This window comes from Rhipicephalus microplus, chromosome 5 (assembly GCF_043290135.1).
Source record: "Rhipicephalus microplus isolate Deutch F79 chromosome 5, USDA_Rmic, whole genome shotgun sequence".
Classification (NCBI taxonomy): domain Eukaryota; kingdom Metazoa; phylum Arthropoda; class Arachnida; order Ixodida; family Ixodidae; genus Rhipicephalus; species Rhipicephalus microplus.
Genome location: NC_134704.1, coordinates 197246659 through 197266052, shown reverse-complemented (window position 1 = coordinate 197266052; position 19394 = coordinate 197246659). Strand labels below are relative to the sequence as shown.

Here is a 19394-nt window from a genome sequence, read left to right as displayed (position 1 = left end):
AAGGCGAGAGGAGCATGTAAAATGGATCAGAAAATTAGTCAGAGACAATGAGAACGTGCTATACGTTGACGCTTCCAGGTATAACTGAAAGCGCTGCGTCGTCACAATGGTAAGCAGTGACGCGAGAAGCATAGCGTCCAGCGCATCACTGTACACTACATCGATTACCAAAACCGAGTGTTTTGCCATCGCATTGGCGATTAAAAGTCGAGAGCGCAGTGACGGCCAGACGTACATCACCATACTCTCAGATTCGCAAAAGGCGTGCCGGCTATTCCCGAAAGACCGCCTCCCATTAAACATTTGCAAATATTTAGACAGTGAATTGAGCAACACTTATAGGTTGGCCTGGTGCCCTGGACATGCAGGCCTAGAGGGTAACGAGAGGGCGGACGCTCTAGCTCGAGCGCTCACGAACCGTGCGGAGCAGCAGCCTTTCTCGCTGTTACCACCACCCAGCAACGACGGCTTTCGCGAGGAGGAGGAAAACGACCCGGCTTGGATGGCTCCGGGAGAGCTCCTTGCTCACCAGCGATGCACGCGGCAGAAATAGGGCACCCCCCACAAATCTCTTAAAGGGGAAGACGCCATAGACCTCCGTAAATTTCAAACGGGAGTTTATCGAAATTTATTACGACTGCACAAAATTCATCCAACTTTGTATGGGCGCAATTGTCCGTGGCGTCGCAACTCGCCACCGACCCTTTACCATATCTCGTGGCGTTGTGCTAAACGGCAAAATGAACTTGATCGCTTACAGCGTATGTATAGAATGGAAAACTCTTTGGAGCAATGGGAGGCACTCCTCACTAGCTCGGACCCGGAGGTGCAACTGGCACTCCTGGACCACGTCCGGCAGGCGGCGCAAGCCAGTGGAGCCTTGGACATGGGGCCCCACCCATCTAGCTCCTAAACCCCTTTTTTTTCAACCCAATAAAGTTATTTCTCTCTCTCTCAACAACACCTGAGAGGAAATTGTGGAAGCACAAAAAGTAAACCAGCTTGAATATCCTAGATTCGCCAAAACAGGGCAGGTGACAATTTGAAGATTGGGCTATCCTGAAGCCATGCAACAATGTGATGAGAAAAGAAATATCCCAGCGAAATTTTTATAGTGCATCGCAGTAACCGCATCCTACAAAATATGCACTCTACTCAGCATCTTGAAAAAGAAAAATCCAGAACAAAGAAACTTCGACAAGACTACAGAGGAAATCCGGACATAAGGTGCACCGATGCAGCGAAATATCCAAGAATTCCAGCACACACTGTGAGCATAGTCATCAGCGAAGGCAGAGAGAGAATGGTAGCTAGCATCTTTCGACACAGCAGAGATCCACAAAGCCATAGTCCTGGCTATCTCAGCCTGTGCAGAGGCAGCAATACTAACCGTTGACCAAGCAGCTTGTCGAAACAGGAGAACTTACGGGCAGGCCTTACAGCTCTCACAGCTGCCGCAAAGAACATACTACTACTAGAAACGTACATCATTTGGACTCCAGGTCACGAGTGCCTGATGGAAAATGAGATAGCTGCAAGTGGACATTCACTGAGCTTTCCCACAGTAAGCACTGAGGCGAAAGGGAGATGTACCCAAAAAGAACAGTGAAATCTTGCAGCACTTACAGGCCAGGCAGAATAATTTATTTGCAAGCTCCCTTCAGCCTAGCTAGAGAAGAGGCCGCAGGAAGCTGAAAACGAACACGTTTACGGCACACTCTCTCACCAACTTGGCACTCGCACAGTTGCAAGTACTGTGATGTCTCGGACAGCCTATACCATATACCAGGGGTTCTCAAGCATGTTGGTGCCAGGAAACCATGCTAAGCTACATTAAGTGCAAAAAACCTCCCTCCCCCCGGCAGTTTTTTTTTTTCATTTTTATTTTTCATAAATGTCACAGCTTTGCCGCAAAGAAGAAGCAATGAACACGATAGCAACAACAAATTGGAAAGCCATGCGAAGAATGGCAAACAGGTCGACACGTGCCGTGCTTGTCTCACGCACAAATGACGCATGAAACGTAATCACAGGTACAGATGAACGAGATAGACTTTTGACAAACGGTACAAAACCTGCCAAAAGTGCATAGCCACTGGATACCTAGCTGTGTATCAAGAAGCTTTCTCGTGCGCATGCCGTCAAGTGCAATTCGAGACTGAGTCAGGGATGATTGCACAACATCAGTTTCACCGAAAAGGTGAACCAATGAATGCGATAGGAACAAATGCAATGTTATACGAAGTGAGGTTGCCAGTCAACTCCTTCATATTCGATGTCACGTAACTCTACAAAACGTCTTTGTAAGGAAACGCGGCCGCTCCAGGTATACTCTTGGCACCATTTTATTGTGTTGAGAGCGCAGGCCTGAGACGCTCTTGCCTGCTGTGGGGGCACAAGGCGGGCGCTTATCATTGCCGCGATAGCGCGGAAACCGTAAGAACCCCCATCCCCTTGTTCGCTCACAAGATAAGCGTGGGCGCAGATGACCACGGCGGAAAAGGCAATGTTTGCAACGCAGAAGGAGGAGGCTAGCGCATTCTTCCTTGTATATATATACATACATATACATATACGTGAATAACAGCGTCAGTGGTGGCAACTGCAAAAAACCAGCCGAGACTGTCCATATAATTGCTATCGCAATAGGAATAAAAGCACTGAGGTGTGCTTAGTGACGCTCGGGTGTGAATAACGGAGGTTACCTAGATCAATCACACATCAGGATCACCATCTAAGTGAGTCGAGTGGGTGAATGCGGAATCAGAAAAAAATTATCAGTGGCTCGCGAAACCCCGCGAAGGGGCTTGCGGAACCCACTTTGAGAACTGCTGCCATATACTATGGGGATGCATGCAAACCCCTAGCACCACTAAAATAACTGAAGAATTTGAAAGAATTCTTTCAAATGCATCACCAAGAAGCCCACATTAAAACTCTCGACGACTCACAAAAGAGCAGTGGGGCAAATGCACGTATGGCTTGGCTCGGTATTGTCATCAAGTCAATGCAGAGGGAAAAACATGTAGTGACTGTCAATGTGCACACAGAGGATACCCAGCAACCTTGGCTTGGCCTGCACAATGTGGCCGATGCGCTTTGCATGGTTCAGGGTAGCACAGTCAGGAGACTAATCAGGAAGAGACGTGAAGACCATGCATAAAAGCAAGACAGATGCTTGCTCACAAACGACTTGCTTCGATTAGTTTTTATTCGTGGTTGATGTTTATTTCAGTTAATTTCAGGTTCAGGGTAGCATGGAGGGCACAACATGCATTGGAGACCACGCAGGCAGCAAGCCGATTTCAATGTGTACCCTGTATTTATTTTTTACATGATCTGCCTGCAAACTTGTGGTGCAAGGGACGTCACATGATGCTGCAAGTGTCATGATGGCCACTCATTCAATGAAGACTACTGCACCAGTGGAGTCTCTGTAAGCGCCTTCCAAGTGAATATGGGTGGTGCACTTTCCCTGTTTATTTTTCGCCTCATGTTTTTTAAAAGCTATGAGGACCAACTGCAGTGGTCACTTTTTATTGAAATGTGGTAATTATACGAGAAAAAAAAATAAAAGTGATACACTTGCAGCAGTGTGGAAGCAGCATCACTGCTTTTGTCACCTGAGCTTTCCGCACAGCCTCCATCTTGGCGTCGAGCCAGCCAAAGGCATCCGCCTGCAAAGGCAGTCCTTGAGGCTTGCCGCCATTGTTGGTCGTTGAGAGCAGGTCATCGACGCTCAGCGAGGGGCAACTGCTGACACGAGACAGCGGGGCACCGCCGTCGGCCGTCACGCACGAGTAGTATCGGTCAGAGCTGTCCAAGTTGCAGTAAGCGGGCCGAGCTTCCAGCGTTCCAACATTGCAGTAGGAGCGCTCGGTATTGGATGACGAGACATTGTAGTAGGTTGCAATAGACTCTCCAACAGTGGGGAACGTCAACCCAACAGCTGGCATTGACTTGCGGATGGGGGAAACCTGCAGGGTGGTGTCAATTTCACTGCACAGGTCTATAAGGACTCCCTCTTTCACTGGGCTTGGCTTGGATTCAGGCTCCAAAGAGGATTCATTTGACCTGTTGACACCTGCAATGCAAATCCACATAGGTCACCAAAGAATGTTCACTGCACACCAAACGCAAGGAATAAATGGTGAACTTGTGTATTTGAGTTGGCTTACTTTTTTTCCTGTACAGATTCTGCTGCAATGCACTTTTTTTTTAAAGTCTGTAATGTGAAGTTCTACTCTGACAGGCTACAGCAGAGGCATTTATTGTGTCCGGCAACATTCAATATTGCTGTGATCAGAACGCTGAATATTAATGTATAATATATTTCAAAATATGTGTGCTTTAGTGATCTTTCAAAATGGGTACGCCATTTAAAAATTCAAAATCAGTCTAGGGTTACCTTGAAAACAAGAAGGCTTTTTTTCTAATCAGTACAGTTTTCAACGGAATTTATCCACTCTTACACAATGGATGAAAACAATTAATCACTTTAAAACTACACTGAATAACAGGAAACGAATTGACGCTATATGATTACATTTATCAAAAGCTTTTCATCCGGTTGTGCAAACCAAGTTAAAAATAAGCTAATAGAAATGAATATAAATTATGTAGTTGTTGTATGGATCTACTCATACCTCACAGGTCGAACATAATATGTCAAAATTAATGGTGGCAAATCAAATCTGCTAAAGATAACCTCAGGCGCACCACAGGGATCTGTTTTAAAGGGCCAGTAAACAGCCCCTAGGTCCAAGAATTGTTATAAAGGGAAATATGTGCACTTCCTGAACATGCTGCCGCAAGAATTTTGCAAAGATGTGCGATATTAAGAGAGTTACAGGGGCTACAACATAGCTTTCAGGTGATTTACTAACCCGAATATTTAATGTTCATGAATAGTCGTTCGTATATGTGATTGTGAAGAACTTGAGATTTCGTGCATTTGCGATTGGAGCCTCAGCAGATCATGCAGTGATTACTATGAGTTCAGCACAAGTGCGGTAATGCCTGCATGGAAATTAATGGGAGCGTGACGACGGCTACCGATGAATGCGGCGACACGTCATCGTGACAAACCTACCAACAGGAAACATCTTAATCAATCTGAATCATGTACTGCCTGCCCAGCAGTACGTGTGGCTTAGCGGTTTAGCGCTGTTACGATTTATGTAAGCATACCGATCACACTGTCCGCTGCCGCGCCATTGCACACAGGACCGCAAGTGCGTATTGCTCATAGCAACGAATAAAACTCGCCCCCGCCACCACTTTGGCTCGATAAAATAGTCTTCACATCATTGCTCCATCCCATGCTGAGCGAGCGAAAAAAAAAAAAGAAAATCTCTACGCAAGGGCAAATGCACACGTATACGTTACAGAGCGTGGCGCTGATGGAGTGAACTTAGTAGGCCATGCACTGCATGCAAATAGCTATGGGTATGCTCAACTTGACATACGATAGTAATGCGTTTCATATATAGACACTCCAGTTTTCGCTAATGAATTGCCGTACAAATGTGCACATGCCGAAGCCTGACGTGTCACTACTTCAGCATATATGTGCACTCTCTTCATAGTTCCGGAATGATTTCATGGTAACGGATATGGTCATGCGCATGAGTTGAAGTGTTTTTCCACGCAATGGCAAACATAGAAAAGGCACTGCACTTTTGGTAACGTTACAATGGCGTCATCACATATAGTTTTTCATTGGTAACGGTGGCACACATAAAGTGACGGACGGATTACTCCGTAGTTTCGATGTGTTCCCAATAGCGCCTTTGAAAATCTATCGTACGCGCATCGCGCCCACGTGGCAACATCTCTTGCAATTAACCCTCTGTTACACCGTTGCTACAATCTCGCTCTTTTGCCGATGTCAATTTACTGCCATCTGCAGCCAGTGCGCCGAAAGAGGTCACGATGCGGCAAAATAGTGCCCTGGCTGCCGGGAGTTCTGGCTCCATCAACAAAAAGTCATATTTGGGTCGTCTTTCTATCACACATCAGTGATCACCTATTGCATGTGCTTACATCGCGTTATTGCTGTGCGTTTGGTACACCCCGATCATGGCCTTGCAGCTATCAGCACAACACAGCATTCTTGATCAGAAAATGGCGAACGCCGTCCTCAAGAAAGGCAATGGAAGCAATCGAGATAACGAGTATTGCTGTGTAGTTGAAAAATGCCCCAAGTACTCCTATTTCCTTTGGTGGCTTGACCCGAGAGTACAGGGGAGAAAATTAGAAAGAGAACCTTAAAATCGGGGTCTTTCAAGCCAAAACTGATAGTGTGGGACCACCTAGGCTGCTTTAATAATCACTTAGGATAAAGTACAGTGATGTTAACTGTTAACTTAATCAAACCAGTGGCCTCATGCTCAATGTTATCATGGCAGGTACGAAAGTTTTTTTTTTTGTAATGAAGTGCTACCACAAAATAAAAGATACAAAAGGTTTGCTCAACATGTGGATTGAACCCAAGACATCACAGTCAACTCAACTATTACAATCTTATGCTTTCTGGCAAGTACAGATGGTGTTTTTTTTTGGGGGGGGGGGGGGGGGGCAATAACTGACTATAATAACAATTGTGCTGTTTCCAACATTCCAACATGAAGATTACTCAACCCTAAAGCTACGCCTTTAAGAGTTCAACGCGATAGCGACATCCTATTCTTAGTGCGTAGTCCAAACATTTATTACATGAAACCTTTTCGAATTTGCTATGCACCGCCTACGTGGCCTTAAGAGAATAGGCGCAGTAGCATGTGTGCCTTTTGTAGTGGGGTAACGGCTTTCAACCACGGAGCCATTATGATACTCACGTATTTTGACACCTGTCGACAATGGACGCTTCTACCACGCATTATTACTGCAATATTTCATGTTGCATTGTGAAGCATGTATACAGACACGTGTTCGTGAAGCATGAAAGCTACTTTTGCTGTATTTCCCTGCAGAGGAAGTTCTTTTCGCTGTTTTCACAAGCAGAGGCTTGGCCGTGTGATAGAACGTCCGCTTGCCATGCAAATGACCTGGGTTCGATCCCTGCTTGGACCCAAACAACCCTGGTTCTGTCCCCACTCTGCTCCAGGATTTTTTATCATTTATTTATTTTATTTACATCGTTCTCTATTTTTCGGTCACGCATAAGATGATCATTTTTCCCTCACACTCAACAATACTGACACCGACCCCGGAATTTTTTCGAAACTACTCTTTCTTGCTATCGCGTTATTATACGATTAAGTAAAAGATTGCTGGTGGAAAAAAATTGAACCTATTCATTATTCCGTGTTCAATTCGTAATTGAAGCTATATATTCTTATTCGATTCGTATTTGAAAATTTTGGTATTCCCACTCCCATAACGCCTGGTTGTTTACTGTTTACCCGGTGCCGATGCTTCTCCGCAGCCCAGTCGTTCGATTTGCAGCCGACAACGGTTTGCAGCAAAACTGCGTTTCAGAACGTGGACATGAAGTTGGCCCGATTTTTCAAAAGTTCTATTTTTTGGGAGCAGCCTGTCGTGCCATCTGGGAGCAGCAACACAAAACACAAATAATGCATTTAATAGTGGGTGTACTGATCAAGAGTTGGCGCGACAATCTGCTCACTCTTACTCATTTCTAAAAACTGGGCCAGTGACGTGTCTGGATTTTAATACATGGAGCCTATGGGGAGTTTCGCAACTCGTATGATTAAATAGCTCTGTCATAGCTGTGCGTGGAAATAGGATATGTCGTCGACTTCACTACTGTTTGTTGAGACCTGGTTTAGACCAATCGACGAGCTGCGTGCTGCGTCACGTCGCCAATCACCAAGTTGTCGTCACTGCGTGTGGAAGGAGCATTGGTCAGGCGTAGGAAAGGAGCGTGGCAATGGTTTTTCGTAATGGAGGCTCTGAACGGCACGCAGCTCTGTAATATTCAGTAAACGTGATTGCGGTCTACTCTACGAATTACCAAGCTTGTTTGAAGGGGTGTAAAAAAAAAATCTAAGCCTGTTGACTGGCCCCTTATAACCGCTGCTTTCATTTGGTTTACATAAACGATATTGCTCATGACTTAAGTGATGACATAATCATCATGTTGTTTGCAGGTGATTGCCTTATATATATATCATGAAGTTATTAACCAGAATGATCAGGCATCACTTAAACAAGCTCTTAAAGCTGTAGAAGAGTGGGCCACTAAATAGCAAATGAACATTGTTACCTGAAATCAGGGATGCTCAATGTTGCAAACTGAGAAAAGCACGACATTAAATGAATTTCACAACTTTAAATGAAGCCGACTCTGTAAAATACCTAGGTTTAATAACTTCAAAAGACTTAAGTTGTGCAGACCATTTGTGCAGCTACAGAAAAAAGTTATGGTTTTTTTGCCACAAACTAAAACTAGCAACACCATCTATCAAGCTGCTTGCATATTTTACCTACGTAAGACCAATGTTAGAATATGCCAGCGCAGTACAGGATCCGTTCCAGTCGGGGTTGACATATCGAATTAAAAAATCTAGAGAAAAGCCACAAGACCAATCTTATTGCAGTATTTCTGTAATGACTCCACTTTTGAATTGCTTTGGTTGCTTGAACTGCCTACGCTGGCTCAACAACGGAAAGTTGGTCGAGTTAAATTTCTTTTTTTTTTTTTTTGTTATCAAAAGAACCCCTTAATATTGCAACTAAACCTTATCTTCTTCTCAGGCTGACCACCAGCAATGTTAGATCATGCAATCAATTTGTGTCTTTGGTTCTAAAATACAATCTCGGTGTGTACGCGCATTCCTTTTTTTTTTCCACGAATGATTCGAAAAGCACCGATAGCTTTGAAGAAAGCGTAGAAATATATGGTAATATTGAGTGCTCCTGGTGCTTTACGTACACTGCCATGTTGTTGGAAAATAGGTCTTGTAGTTATTTGACATTGCATAATTTACCACCATCACAATACCTGTATGTACGTTTTACTACAGCATTTTTCCAATCTTTTTTTTTTTTGTTCTGAAAAAATATGTATTTTTCTTGTTTTGTCTTCATTATAATATGTAGTACTTATAAATAAGGCTGTACTTGTCCACGTCACAAAAAGACTTCGCCGCCTCAAACTTTCTCATTCCATGGATGCCAAACCTTTAACTGAGGTCTGCGAATATAATACCTCGGTGTCACTCCAACGAATAACTCAAGTTGGAACACCCGTATTGCTTACACATGCACTGCTGCTCTTTGAAAACTTTGCTTTATATGACACAAGCTTATAAATTGACTACCACATGCTAAACGCCTGCCTTATTAACACTTGATTCGGCCTAAGCTTGAACACACTTCTATAGTATGGGGCCCATACACCAACATTCAACATTAACGAGCTTGAAAAAATCCAGTGAAAGGCTGTACCATTTATTTTTTCTTTATATGCCTCCCCCCTCTACTTTTCTGTTACAAAATTGATAGAATCTCATCAATTTTTTCCATTTCAGTCTCTTTGTAATGACGTTTGTATAACTCATTTTGCCAGAACAAATGTATTTAAGTCCTCACTCATCAAATATGTATTGGTGGAAATAAAAAGTATTATTATTATTTCTGCAAACAACTTCAGACTGGGATAACCTGCCACCTGACCAACTATAATCCTTAGCACAGTCAAGTGCCTTCTCCTAGGTCACTTGATAAATAAGTCTCTTTTCCCAGTGTTTATTAGTTCTCTTTCATTCACTTGATTATCTGCTTCACTATGACTGCATTCACACCCATTTATTTGTATTACCTGCATTTCTTCTTTTGGATTCTGTTTGTATTATTGCTAGTTATCCACCTTTGTTGTGCAATGTTTTGATGCTTTGGTATTCTCACTCCTGCTTGGGCCATGTGGCCTTCACTATTTCTGTAAAAAAAGAATTTTTTTTTTAATATCAGAGCACTGAATGACTGGGCTTCATCCAGAAAAAATGAAGTGCACAAATGCAAAGTTTCCACAAATGGGAATGGGTGCCAGTGCAGATGATGTAGTGTGGTGACTGAACTTACTTAAAAGGGGCCCTATCACGAATATTTTTGCTGAGACACGTTTTTAATGCAATATGTTTCAGGAAACTGATTAGTCACAGTCAGAAATCAGCAAATCTATGGAGCTCACTTAGACTCACTCATCAAACATATCTGCATGAAACAGTGTGATAGCACTAGGAAACACGAATTAGGAACATGGTAAGCAGACTCCCTTTGAAAGGGCCCTGAAACACTTCTTCAAGTAACCATAAAATGTATTTACAAAAAGAGCTTACTGCCTCAGAAATTCAATGCCACAAAAGTTTTAAGAATCAGTCAAGTACGATTGGAGTTACAAAGATTTGTCGCACGCTGCAATCGCATTATCTCTTCTCTCGTCCCGACGAAAGCGCTGGAAGCGAAACAGAGAGAGATGGCAGGGCCACAGAGAAATGTCACGCGCACCCTATGACCTTGAGCACTTTTTTCTTCTTCTTTTTTCTTTGAATGTGAGGCTTTATCAGTGTGATCAGGCACGCATGCGTGTATAGGTTGCAGCCTTCCGCAGCGATCCCTGTATCCACCGAGCGCGCCATGTTCAAATCAGCTGATAGCTGATAGAAGGCCTTCTACAAGTGATTTTTGAGCATCTTTGTCATTTCTTAAGAGAAGAGAAAGCTATTTTCAGCTGACTTTGATAATTTATTGTTAATTACAGGCCTTACGCTGTGTTATATTATTTGGTTCGTGTGTTCTCGGCAGCCTCTGTTACCGACCAGCAGCGTATTCTGACCGTGCTCAAAAAGTGTTGCAGGGCCTCTTTAACTTTTTTCCTTATGTGCGAAAATGGTTGCTTTTCATATGTCTCGAGAAGATAGTTTTTGCCAATTTGAAAAGTACTCCAGCACGCATTGCAGCACACCAAACATTGCACAATAAAATGCACTTTCCAAAAAATACATCTTGTGGAGCAACAAAAATATTTTAGAGTAAATAAAAAGTGAAAAGTACAATTTCTGGTTGCCAGCTGGTAAACAGTGCAATAAAAACACTATATATACAAAATATTCTGTATGTAGATTTTGTAGATGAATGACCCGAAAACAGTATAAAAATAAGAAATGTTGTACAAAAAAAAATTTTCTCTTCACATAAACAATAACAAAAAAAAACAGAACCGAGATACTGCTTCATTGCTCATGCCATGGAGTGAAGCAAGGCATAGCTTTTCGTGAGACACAAGTATTCTCGGCAAGATCTGGCAATAGGTGGCAGCACCATCCTCGCACAAGTGTGGATAGGTGGTCAGCGGTGTGTATACAAATACATGCTGAGGCGCTTCGTTGCATAGTGTTAGGAATTCGCTGTGTTGCGATGGTAGCGGTGGCGAAGAGCGGCGAGCAGTCGAGTGGACTTCGCTGAAGCCTTTGCCCGAAGGTGAAGCAGGGAGGCAATCCGTTTTGAAAACAGCAACAAGAAGGAGCGTTTACTGTAACAGGTTGTCGTTTGTACAGAGCCGGCCAGCACGACAACGTCGGCTGGGGCAAATCCTCTAAACATGGGGCCGGCACGGCCTTAAATAGCGTTTTTGGACTCTTCTGCGAGACCAGTTCCCCGGAACGGCACAGTGGCTCGGCTGAGGAAGGAGACGCAGCCATACCCGGAACTGCAAGGTGGTTCGGCGGAGGAAGCGACGTTATCCCCGGAACTGCACGGTTCTCCTGCACGGAAGGCGGCGCTGGGAGGGGGAGACAGTTCGTCGGAACAGCGCTCGATCTCGTGAGACGTGCTTCCGAACGAGGAAAATGTCTGTGGCATAACAGCACCCCGCCGCCAGACAATGCATCCGGAGTTTTGAGCCATCAGTGCGGCTCGGAAGGAGGAATGCTGGTTGACCGTCGGTAGCCGTTCCGCTCTCTTTGCCCGTTGAGACTTTCATAGGCCTGCAGAGGTTCACTGGAACGACGGAGTCGAACACAAAGCCGAACCACTCTGGCAAAAGCAAGCACCCTCCAAATGCTGATCAAATCGCCAGACCAGCAGAAACCAAATGTTTCCTCGAGTTTACGCTGGGCTAACAAATAGCATCATGAGCAACGAATCTCGGGAGGAATACACAATGCCGACACTCCTTTACAGTGCATGACACTGCTAAACCAAACAGAATTTTTGTTTTCGTGAGCGATTCTCGATTGTGACCCGGGCAGATTGGGGACGATCGAAGCTGCCGATGTTAACTCAATTTGGCCCCGAATCTACAGTTTAGAATACCTAGAACTCCCGAATCACGCACATTTGCGTCCCCTGCAAGCATAAGATTGTCAAATTTGACGAAGTTCCTCCTGTTCAAGCTCTCACTTCTATGCGCGCAGTCAATGATCATTACAAGATGAACACGCTTGAAAAGTAAGAAAATAACACTGAAATTTAAACTTGTGTGCGTTACGCAAAACAAAGTGAAAAGTTGACCTACATTTACGTACATACTAACACGTAATGCAAAACACAGAAGGTACTTTAAACAGGGGCTTTTATAAATAAATTATAAATAAAACACACTGACTGTTACCCTTTTATATTTTATGAAAACAAAATAATGAAACAAACATACCAATGCCTGCTTCTCCAATGAGAAGGAAAGTAAAACACAAAAATTCAAACATCTTTGTTACTGGACGGCTTACGACAAACTAGAAAAACAATTTTCAAAGCTGATTACAATGTCAGTTCATAGTAATGGCAAGACGGGGCCTCTCTCAGACGAACTCTTGGGAGTCCCGCACTCCATAGCTTTCGAGGGATCCGGCCTTGACAAAGGCACAACGAACAAAGCTGTTTGCCGAACTCGGTAGCAGCAACTTTTGACGTGCAGCCGCTTAACTCGAACAAGGGGGCGCCTGCACTGCATCGTTTACGCCACCCGTTCGACCAGCGACCCTTTCGCCACAGTGGGGAACAACCGCTTGTGTTACAGCTCAAGTGCTCCCAACGTTTCCCCACTTGCTTGCATCTATGCGGCATCAGAATTGATGAGGCCAGGCGAAGATCTCATTGTCCGAATTTTCCCGAAAGTCGGTTTTTCTCAACGCGCTTCCCGCCTAATCTTGAACTCATGTGTCTTCACTGTATCGAACATTTTGTTCCAGACAAGGTAAAAAAGACGCGTAAGCTAACCCCTTGGATTTCACGGGATATTTTACACTTGAAAAGAAAATTAAAATGCCTGAAGCGAGGAGTGTCCTCTCGTGACATCATTCAAACCACTCAATTAGCCCTTAATCAAGCCGTAGCAAGCGCTAAACGAAGTTATTTTGAGCACGAGTTGCCGAATTTCATTCGATCTGCTCCGCAGAAATTTTGGAACTTCTTGTCGAACAAAAGAAAACCTATTGAAAAATTACGTCACGATAATGCGCTCCTCGTTGATAAGACAGACATTGCTGAGCATTTCAACGCTTATTTCCACGGTGTATTTTCGACAGTACATGAGCCTATGCCCCAAATTGTTTCCAATTGCAGAATCAATGCTGATATTGTGTCTATATCTGGTGTGATTTCTATGATGCTTAACCTAAAAACTAAGTCTTCACCTGGTCCTGACGGGATACCGAACGTTTTTCTTTCCCGTTACGCTGAAACATTATCACCCTTTCTAGTGGCAATTTTCAACACATCATTATCTTCTGGTGTCCTACCCTTTGATTGGAAAGTCGGACGCATTGTTCCCGTGTTTAAAAAAGGCGATATCATGGTTCCTGGTAATTATCGTCCCATTTCATTAACATCATCTTGCTGTAAAATTTTAGAACATATTATAGCTAACTACATTTCCAAGTTTCTCAACGATAACGGTTTATTATCCTGCTTCCAACATGGTTTTAGAAAAGGATTTTCTACTGTCACTCAATTAACCTCTATTGTTCACAGTTTTGCCGGCGTCCTTGATATGACTGGCCAGGTCGACGTAATTTTCCTGGATTTTCGAAAGGCCTTTGACCTTGTTCCACATTCGCAACTCATGCTCAAACTACAGGCAATTGGACTTCCGGCCTTTATAACAAACTGGATTTCTTCTTATCTATCTGACCGCACGCAATATGTTAGTATTGATGATAAATGTTCCAAATCTTTACCCGTCACATCTGGCGTTCCGCAAGGTAGTGTACTAGGCCCTCTTTTGTTTCTTATATATATTAATGATATTGTTGATGTGATTACTAGCCCAGTACAAATTAGACTATTTGCGGATGATTGTATTCTTTTTAACAAAATAACTTGCCACGAGGATCAAATTCAATTAAATTCTAACCTTCTTAGCATACAGGCATGGTGCACAAAGTGGAATATGAAGTTAAATGCCGAAAAATCCGTCTTCATGAAAATTACTAAAAAGAAGAACAGCTTGTCGTTTTCCTATGAGCTTCCTGAACGACCGCTTTGTGAAGTCAGTTGTTACAAGTATCTTGGTGTCACCATTACAAACAACCTAAGTTGGAATCAGCACGTTTCCAACGTCTGTGCGTCCTCTTTTCGCAAGCTCTGCCTTTTCAGACACAAACTTAAATTAGCTCTTCCAAGTGTTAAACTTCTTGCATACACATCGATTATTAGACCGAAACTCGAATACGCATGCTCAGTTTGGGACCCGCACAAGCAAAAAAATATTCAGGCTCTTGAAATGATACAGCGCAAAGCGGTTCGCTTTATCTACTCAAATTATCATTTATCAGACTCGCCTACTACTCTCATGAAAGAGCACGGGATCCAAACGTTGCAGGCACGACGTAAAATAGAAAGGCTTAAATTTCCTTACCAGCTTAAGAGCAACAAACTCGGCATTAGCCCTGATCAGTTCATTCAGCCATTGACTTCTCGGCGCACACGACATCGACACGCTGCATCCCTGACCCCCTACAGCACCAGAACAAACGTCTTCAAATTTTCCTTCTATCCACGCACCATATCTGACTGGAATGATCTGCCCATATCTGTTGTCTGTAGTATTGATGGGATTGAACATATAGAAAATTGAGACAGTATGTTTCTTTCTCTTTTTAGAAGTTGCTGTATTTTACCTTGTATTGTCGGTTTGTTTATACTTGAGTGATTATGCCCCTCCTGCTTGGGCCCCTTGTGGGGCCTGCAGTATGTCATAAATAAATAAATAAATAAATAAACTCAGTGACAGTCTGAGCTTCAAACGTTTCTTAGAGGGCCCTGTCGTGATCCTATGCCTAGCCCTCAAACTGGCGTCTCGACTGATGACGTCATGGCTCTTAACAGTGGCTTTAGCGCACTTGGCGCCTGTCGTCTTTTTCGTGTTATGCTTTAGCCGATGCCTCCTTTTGACGGAAAGGCTAGGAATGCCGGCTGCTTCGACACACCTAATTTCAAGTGCGCTGCCTTTGACAGGCACTGCCAAAACTATAGACTGGTTAGCTAGGCTTTCTTCAGGTCCGTTGCTAGCTGTCTCTGCTTGCGACAGAACGGGATTCCCGATGCCTTCAAAGGCAACAAACACGCCTAGAGAGCCTTTGATCTGTGGGGGTCTATCGCTGTCCTGGATAGCCCTAATTCTCTGGCCTTCGAAGTCGGCCTCATGCTCTCTTTGACGCGATTCATCCTGATCACGTGCGCTGCGCAGCGGCTCCATCTCTAGCGCTTTATCATGCACCTTGGCGCCCTTAGCTATACGATAGACCTCGGCCCCTAACTCCTCGCGCTGCACCTCAACGTCTGGCTCTGTCAGGCACACTTCGGCGTCCCGCACCTTGTGACGGGCCTCAACGTCAGATACCTTTCTACTTTCCTCAGTGCCCCGCTTTCTCTGACGCACTTCAGCGGCCTGCGCATAGCAACGGGCCTCAGTCTCTTGCGCGTTCCTTCTGTCCATATCATCTAACACTTTCCGGTGAGCGTCATCATCAAGCGCTACGCGACGGACCTCAGCCTCCATCGCTTTACGGCGCACCTCATCCTCACGCTCGTTTCGGCGGGCGTCATCCTTTAGTGCCCTTCGACGGGCTTCAGCCTTGTCTTCATCGCTCCGATTTTCCCAATCAGCAGGATTTGAAAGAAAAAAATATCTTATTAAGGCATATCTAGCCTGACTAAAATCTCCTGCTTCCTCGGAGGGTAAACAATTCAATACATGCGCGATCTTGCGCGGCAACAACGTGGCGAGCTTCTCCACCAAAAGGTCGCGGCTAACACCCACATTACTGCAAACAACTTCAAAATCATCAAGAAAATGCGCGATGTTCTTGCCTGTCTGAAAGTTGTGGAGCTGGTGTTTCGCTCGCTCCCACTTAAGGGCTTGAATTTTAAGATCAAGCTCTCTCATTTTGAGAGCATGCTCTGTCCTTTTTCTGCTCTCCTCGGCTTGCCACTGTTCGTGACTTTTAGCTGCTCGCTCTTCGGCCTTCTGCTGTTCGTGCCTTTGAGCTTCGAGCTCTTCGCGGCTTTTCTCGGCCATTTGCTTTTGCTCACAAACGAGCTCCCAAAACTTGTCAGCCTCCTCGGCCGTCACATTCTCTGCCCGCATCACCTCAAGAATCGCTTCCCTTGTTTTAGCGGACCCGGCGGAAATCCCCATGGCTCCACAAATTTCAAGGAGGTCCTGCACCAGGTACTGCTCCATCGCGACCTCGTCCCTCGTGATGCTCTACTACTGATATTCACCGTACCCTAAAAATAATCTCGTGGTTTAAAGTAGGTGAATATTGAATTACAGCCAACAAAAAGCTCAAAACACTCTTCTAACATCTGCCTGTGCTAGAGAGGTCTGGCGAAGTGAACAGTAAACGATGGGCACTCATCCAACCAAAGTAGCTACGATGGTCCAACTCGTGGCTGCCGTCGAACAGTGTCGTGGGTGTCTTGGGCCTGCAGGAATCCACTTCAACTCCGAGCAGTTGAGATTCGGGGTTGCTTGTCCCAGCTTGCCGAACGATGAGAACAGGGTAGCGAATACCAGTGTATCCAAACGCTAATATCAGGTCGGTCGTGATCGAGCTTCCAGGGATCCGATCCGGCGTGCCAAACGTAGGGTAGCGTATCACAGCGTAGGCAAACGCTATCACGGCGGTCGTCCTTGTGCTCAGAGATCCGATCAGACTTGCCAAACGTAGGAAATCGTATCCCGTAGCTGCCAACCACTGTTAGGAATTTGCTGTCTCGCGACGGTAGCGGTGGCGAAGAGCGGTGAGCAGTCGAGCGGACTTCGCTGAAGCCTTTGCCCGAAGGCGAAGCAGGGAGGCAATCCGTTTTGAAAACAGCAACAAGAAGGAGCGTTTACTGTAGCAGGTTGTCATTTGTACAGAGCCGGCCAGCACGACAACGTCGGCTGGGGCAAATCCTCTAAACATGGGGCCGGCACGGCCTTAAATAGCGTTTTTGAACTCTTCTGCGAGATCAGTTCCCCGGAACGGCACAGTGGCTCGGCTGAGGAGACGCAGCCATACCCGGAACTGCAAGGTGGTTCGGCAGAGGAAGCGACGTTATCCCCGGTGCTGCACAGTTCTTCTGCACGGAAGGCGGCGCTAGGAGCAGGTGACAGTTCGTCGGAACAGCGCTCGATCTCGTGAGACGTGCTTCCGAACGAGGAAAATGTCTGTGGCATAACAATACGCATTTGAGCCAATTGACGGTATATAAAATGCATTGACTACAGTTTACTGTTAATATCTACACTCTTCTCTACTGAATCGGTGCACGACGCCTATGCAACATTAACGTTACGTGCGAGTAAAGCACATTCTGCTTTTCTTAGGGATGCTCACTCTAGGTGGCTCTTCATGCTATTGCACTAAATCATGCTTTTGCTGTACTGTTTGTATGTGGTTACCTTGCGTTCCACCTGCTATGCACTGCTGTAGCATGACTGAACTATTTATTTTTATCTTTTTCCACTGCATACTACAAAAAAAAAAGAGAAAGAAAGATCGCAGAAAGCTCGAATATCTCTGCGATTAGTTCACTACCACTGTTCACACCTTATACCCATACTTTTTCTTCTCTCATTCTGTTCACTATAAAATGTAAGACAGTTGATAAGTCTAGTTAGGAATTCTCAGCGGCTGACGGCGCTTTGCGCTACACTGCTTTTACCACGTGTATGCACAAATTATTGCACCAGTAAAAATATAAAAGTCTTAGTCTTATATAAGAGTTCAACAGAAAGCTTTCATCAATGGATTACGTGCATGACAGTGCTACAACAAAGGCCTGGTTAATGGGACAAGCATGCTTTTTTTTTTTTTTTCAGACAAAAAATTACCACAGTCTTCAGTTGGTCACTAACAATGCCACATAAACGCTGAAGATAATAAAAAAAGATGAAATTTTCAGTGATATTATATGACAATAAATATAAAGCATGCCGTATGAAATATTTTCCAATGTCTGGGCTCTTTTGAGTGTTCTTAAATTTAAGCACACAGTTGTGCACAGTAACTCTTTTAAGTACAGTTTAAGTTCCGATGTGTCGAAGTTTATGTGATAGTAATACAGTCAAACACAAATATAATGAACAAACACAGATATATCGAACTCGAAGGGGATCACAAATTAGTTAGATATATGAAAAATTCGATATAAAACAAATAGAGGCCCCAAGAGCTTACCTGTAGCAGATCATCACCTACAATAGGTGCATTCAAGAATGACAACTAATTCCGCACACACGCCACAATACAATGATTTATTTGTGTGAAAAAAAATGCAAATCTAGGCCTGCTTCTTTCATTTTGAAATGTTGAAGGCACTAGTCTTGACCTTATCAAGGCTGTCCAGGGGCGACAGCCTGAAGCACCGGTTCCCTCTATGTGACCGATACAATGGCGAATGATGCCGAACGTTGCCCCCACTTCAGTGGCAGAGTACACGTGTGTAGCCTACGCCTCCTCCGGACAATCCTCCTCATCATATGAGCTGTCAGCATGGACATTGCAGTCCACTTCCACGAAGTCGTTCGCAGACACTTCCTGTGAAACTGCCGGGAAGCGGGATGACAACTAACTAAATGCGTCGTCTATGCACTCGTCATCGTCTTCACCGGTTACTGCAAGTTCTGCCATCTCGAAGCCTGCCTTGCGGAAGCAGTTGACCACTGTGTCTGTCTTCTTATCTCACCAGGCTTTGAAAATTTTCGTGGGCGAAAACTTCACAGAGATTTTCAGCCACTTCTTCGTCATACACTGCTGCATGTCCTGGCTTCTGACAGCTTCGCTTTTGCCAGAACTGGTTTTGCCAACGATGTTGTAGCGCTGCTTAAATCATTGAGGCTACCCGCTGTTGTCCGTAAAGTTGTTTCACCTAGTGCAGCGGCAAACCATTTGGCCTTGGCGATCAGCATTAGTCCATCCACCGGAATGTTCTGCGTGCCC

At 44.6% G+C, this 19394-nt stretch overlaps 1 protein-coding gene across 4 annotated transcripts in view; it reads right to left on the bottom strand.

Moving 5' to 3' along the window:
• Ack (activated Cdc42 kinase) overlaps positions 1 to 19394 on the bottom strand; it is a 302026-nt gene that overhangs the window by 196544 nt on the left and 86088 nt on the right. For all 4 annotated transcript variants that reach the window (XM_075896334.1, XM_075896335.1, XM_075896336.1 and 1 more), the window contains exon 5: positions 3624 to 4084. In XM_075896334.1, the coding sequence (XP_075752449.1) occupies positions 3624 to 4084 (461 nt within the window). The remainder of the gene's footprint in view (positions 1 to 3623; positions 4085 to 19394) is intronic.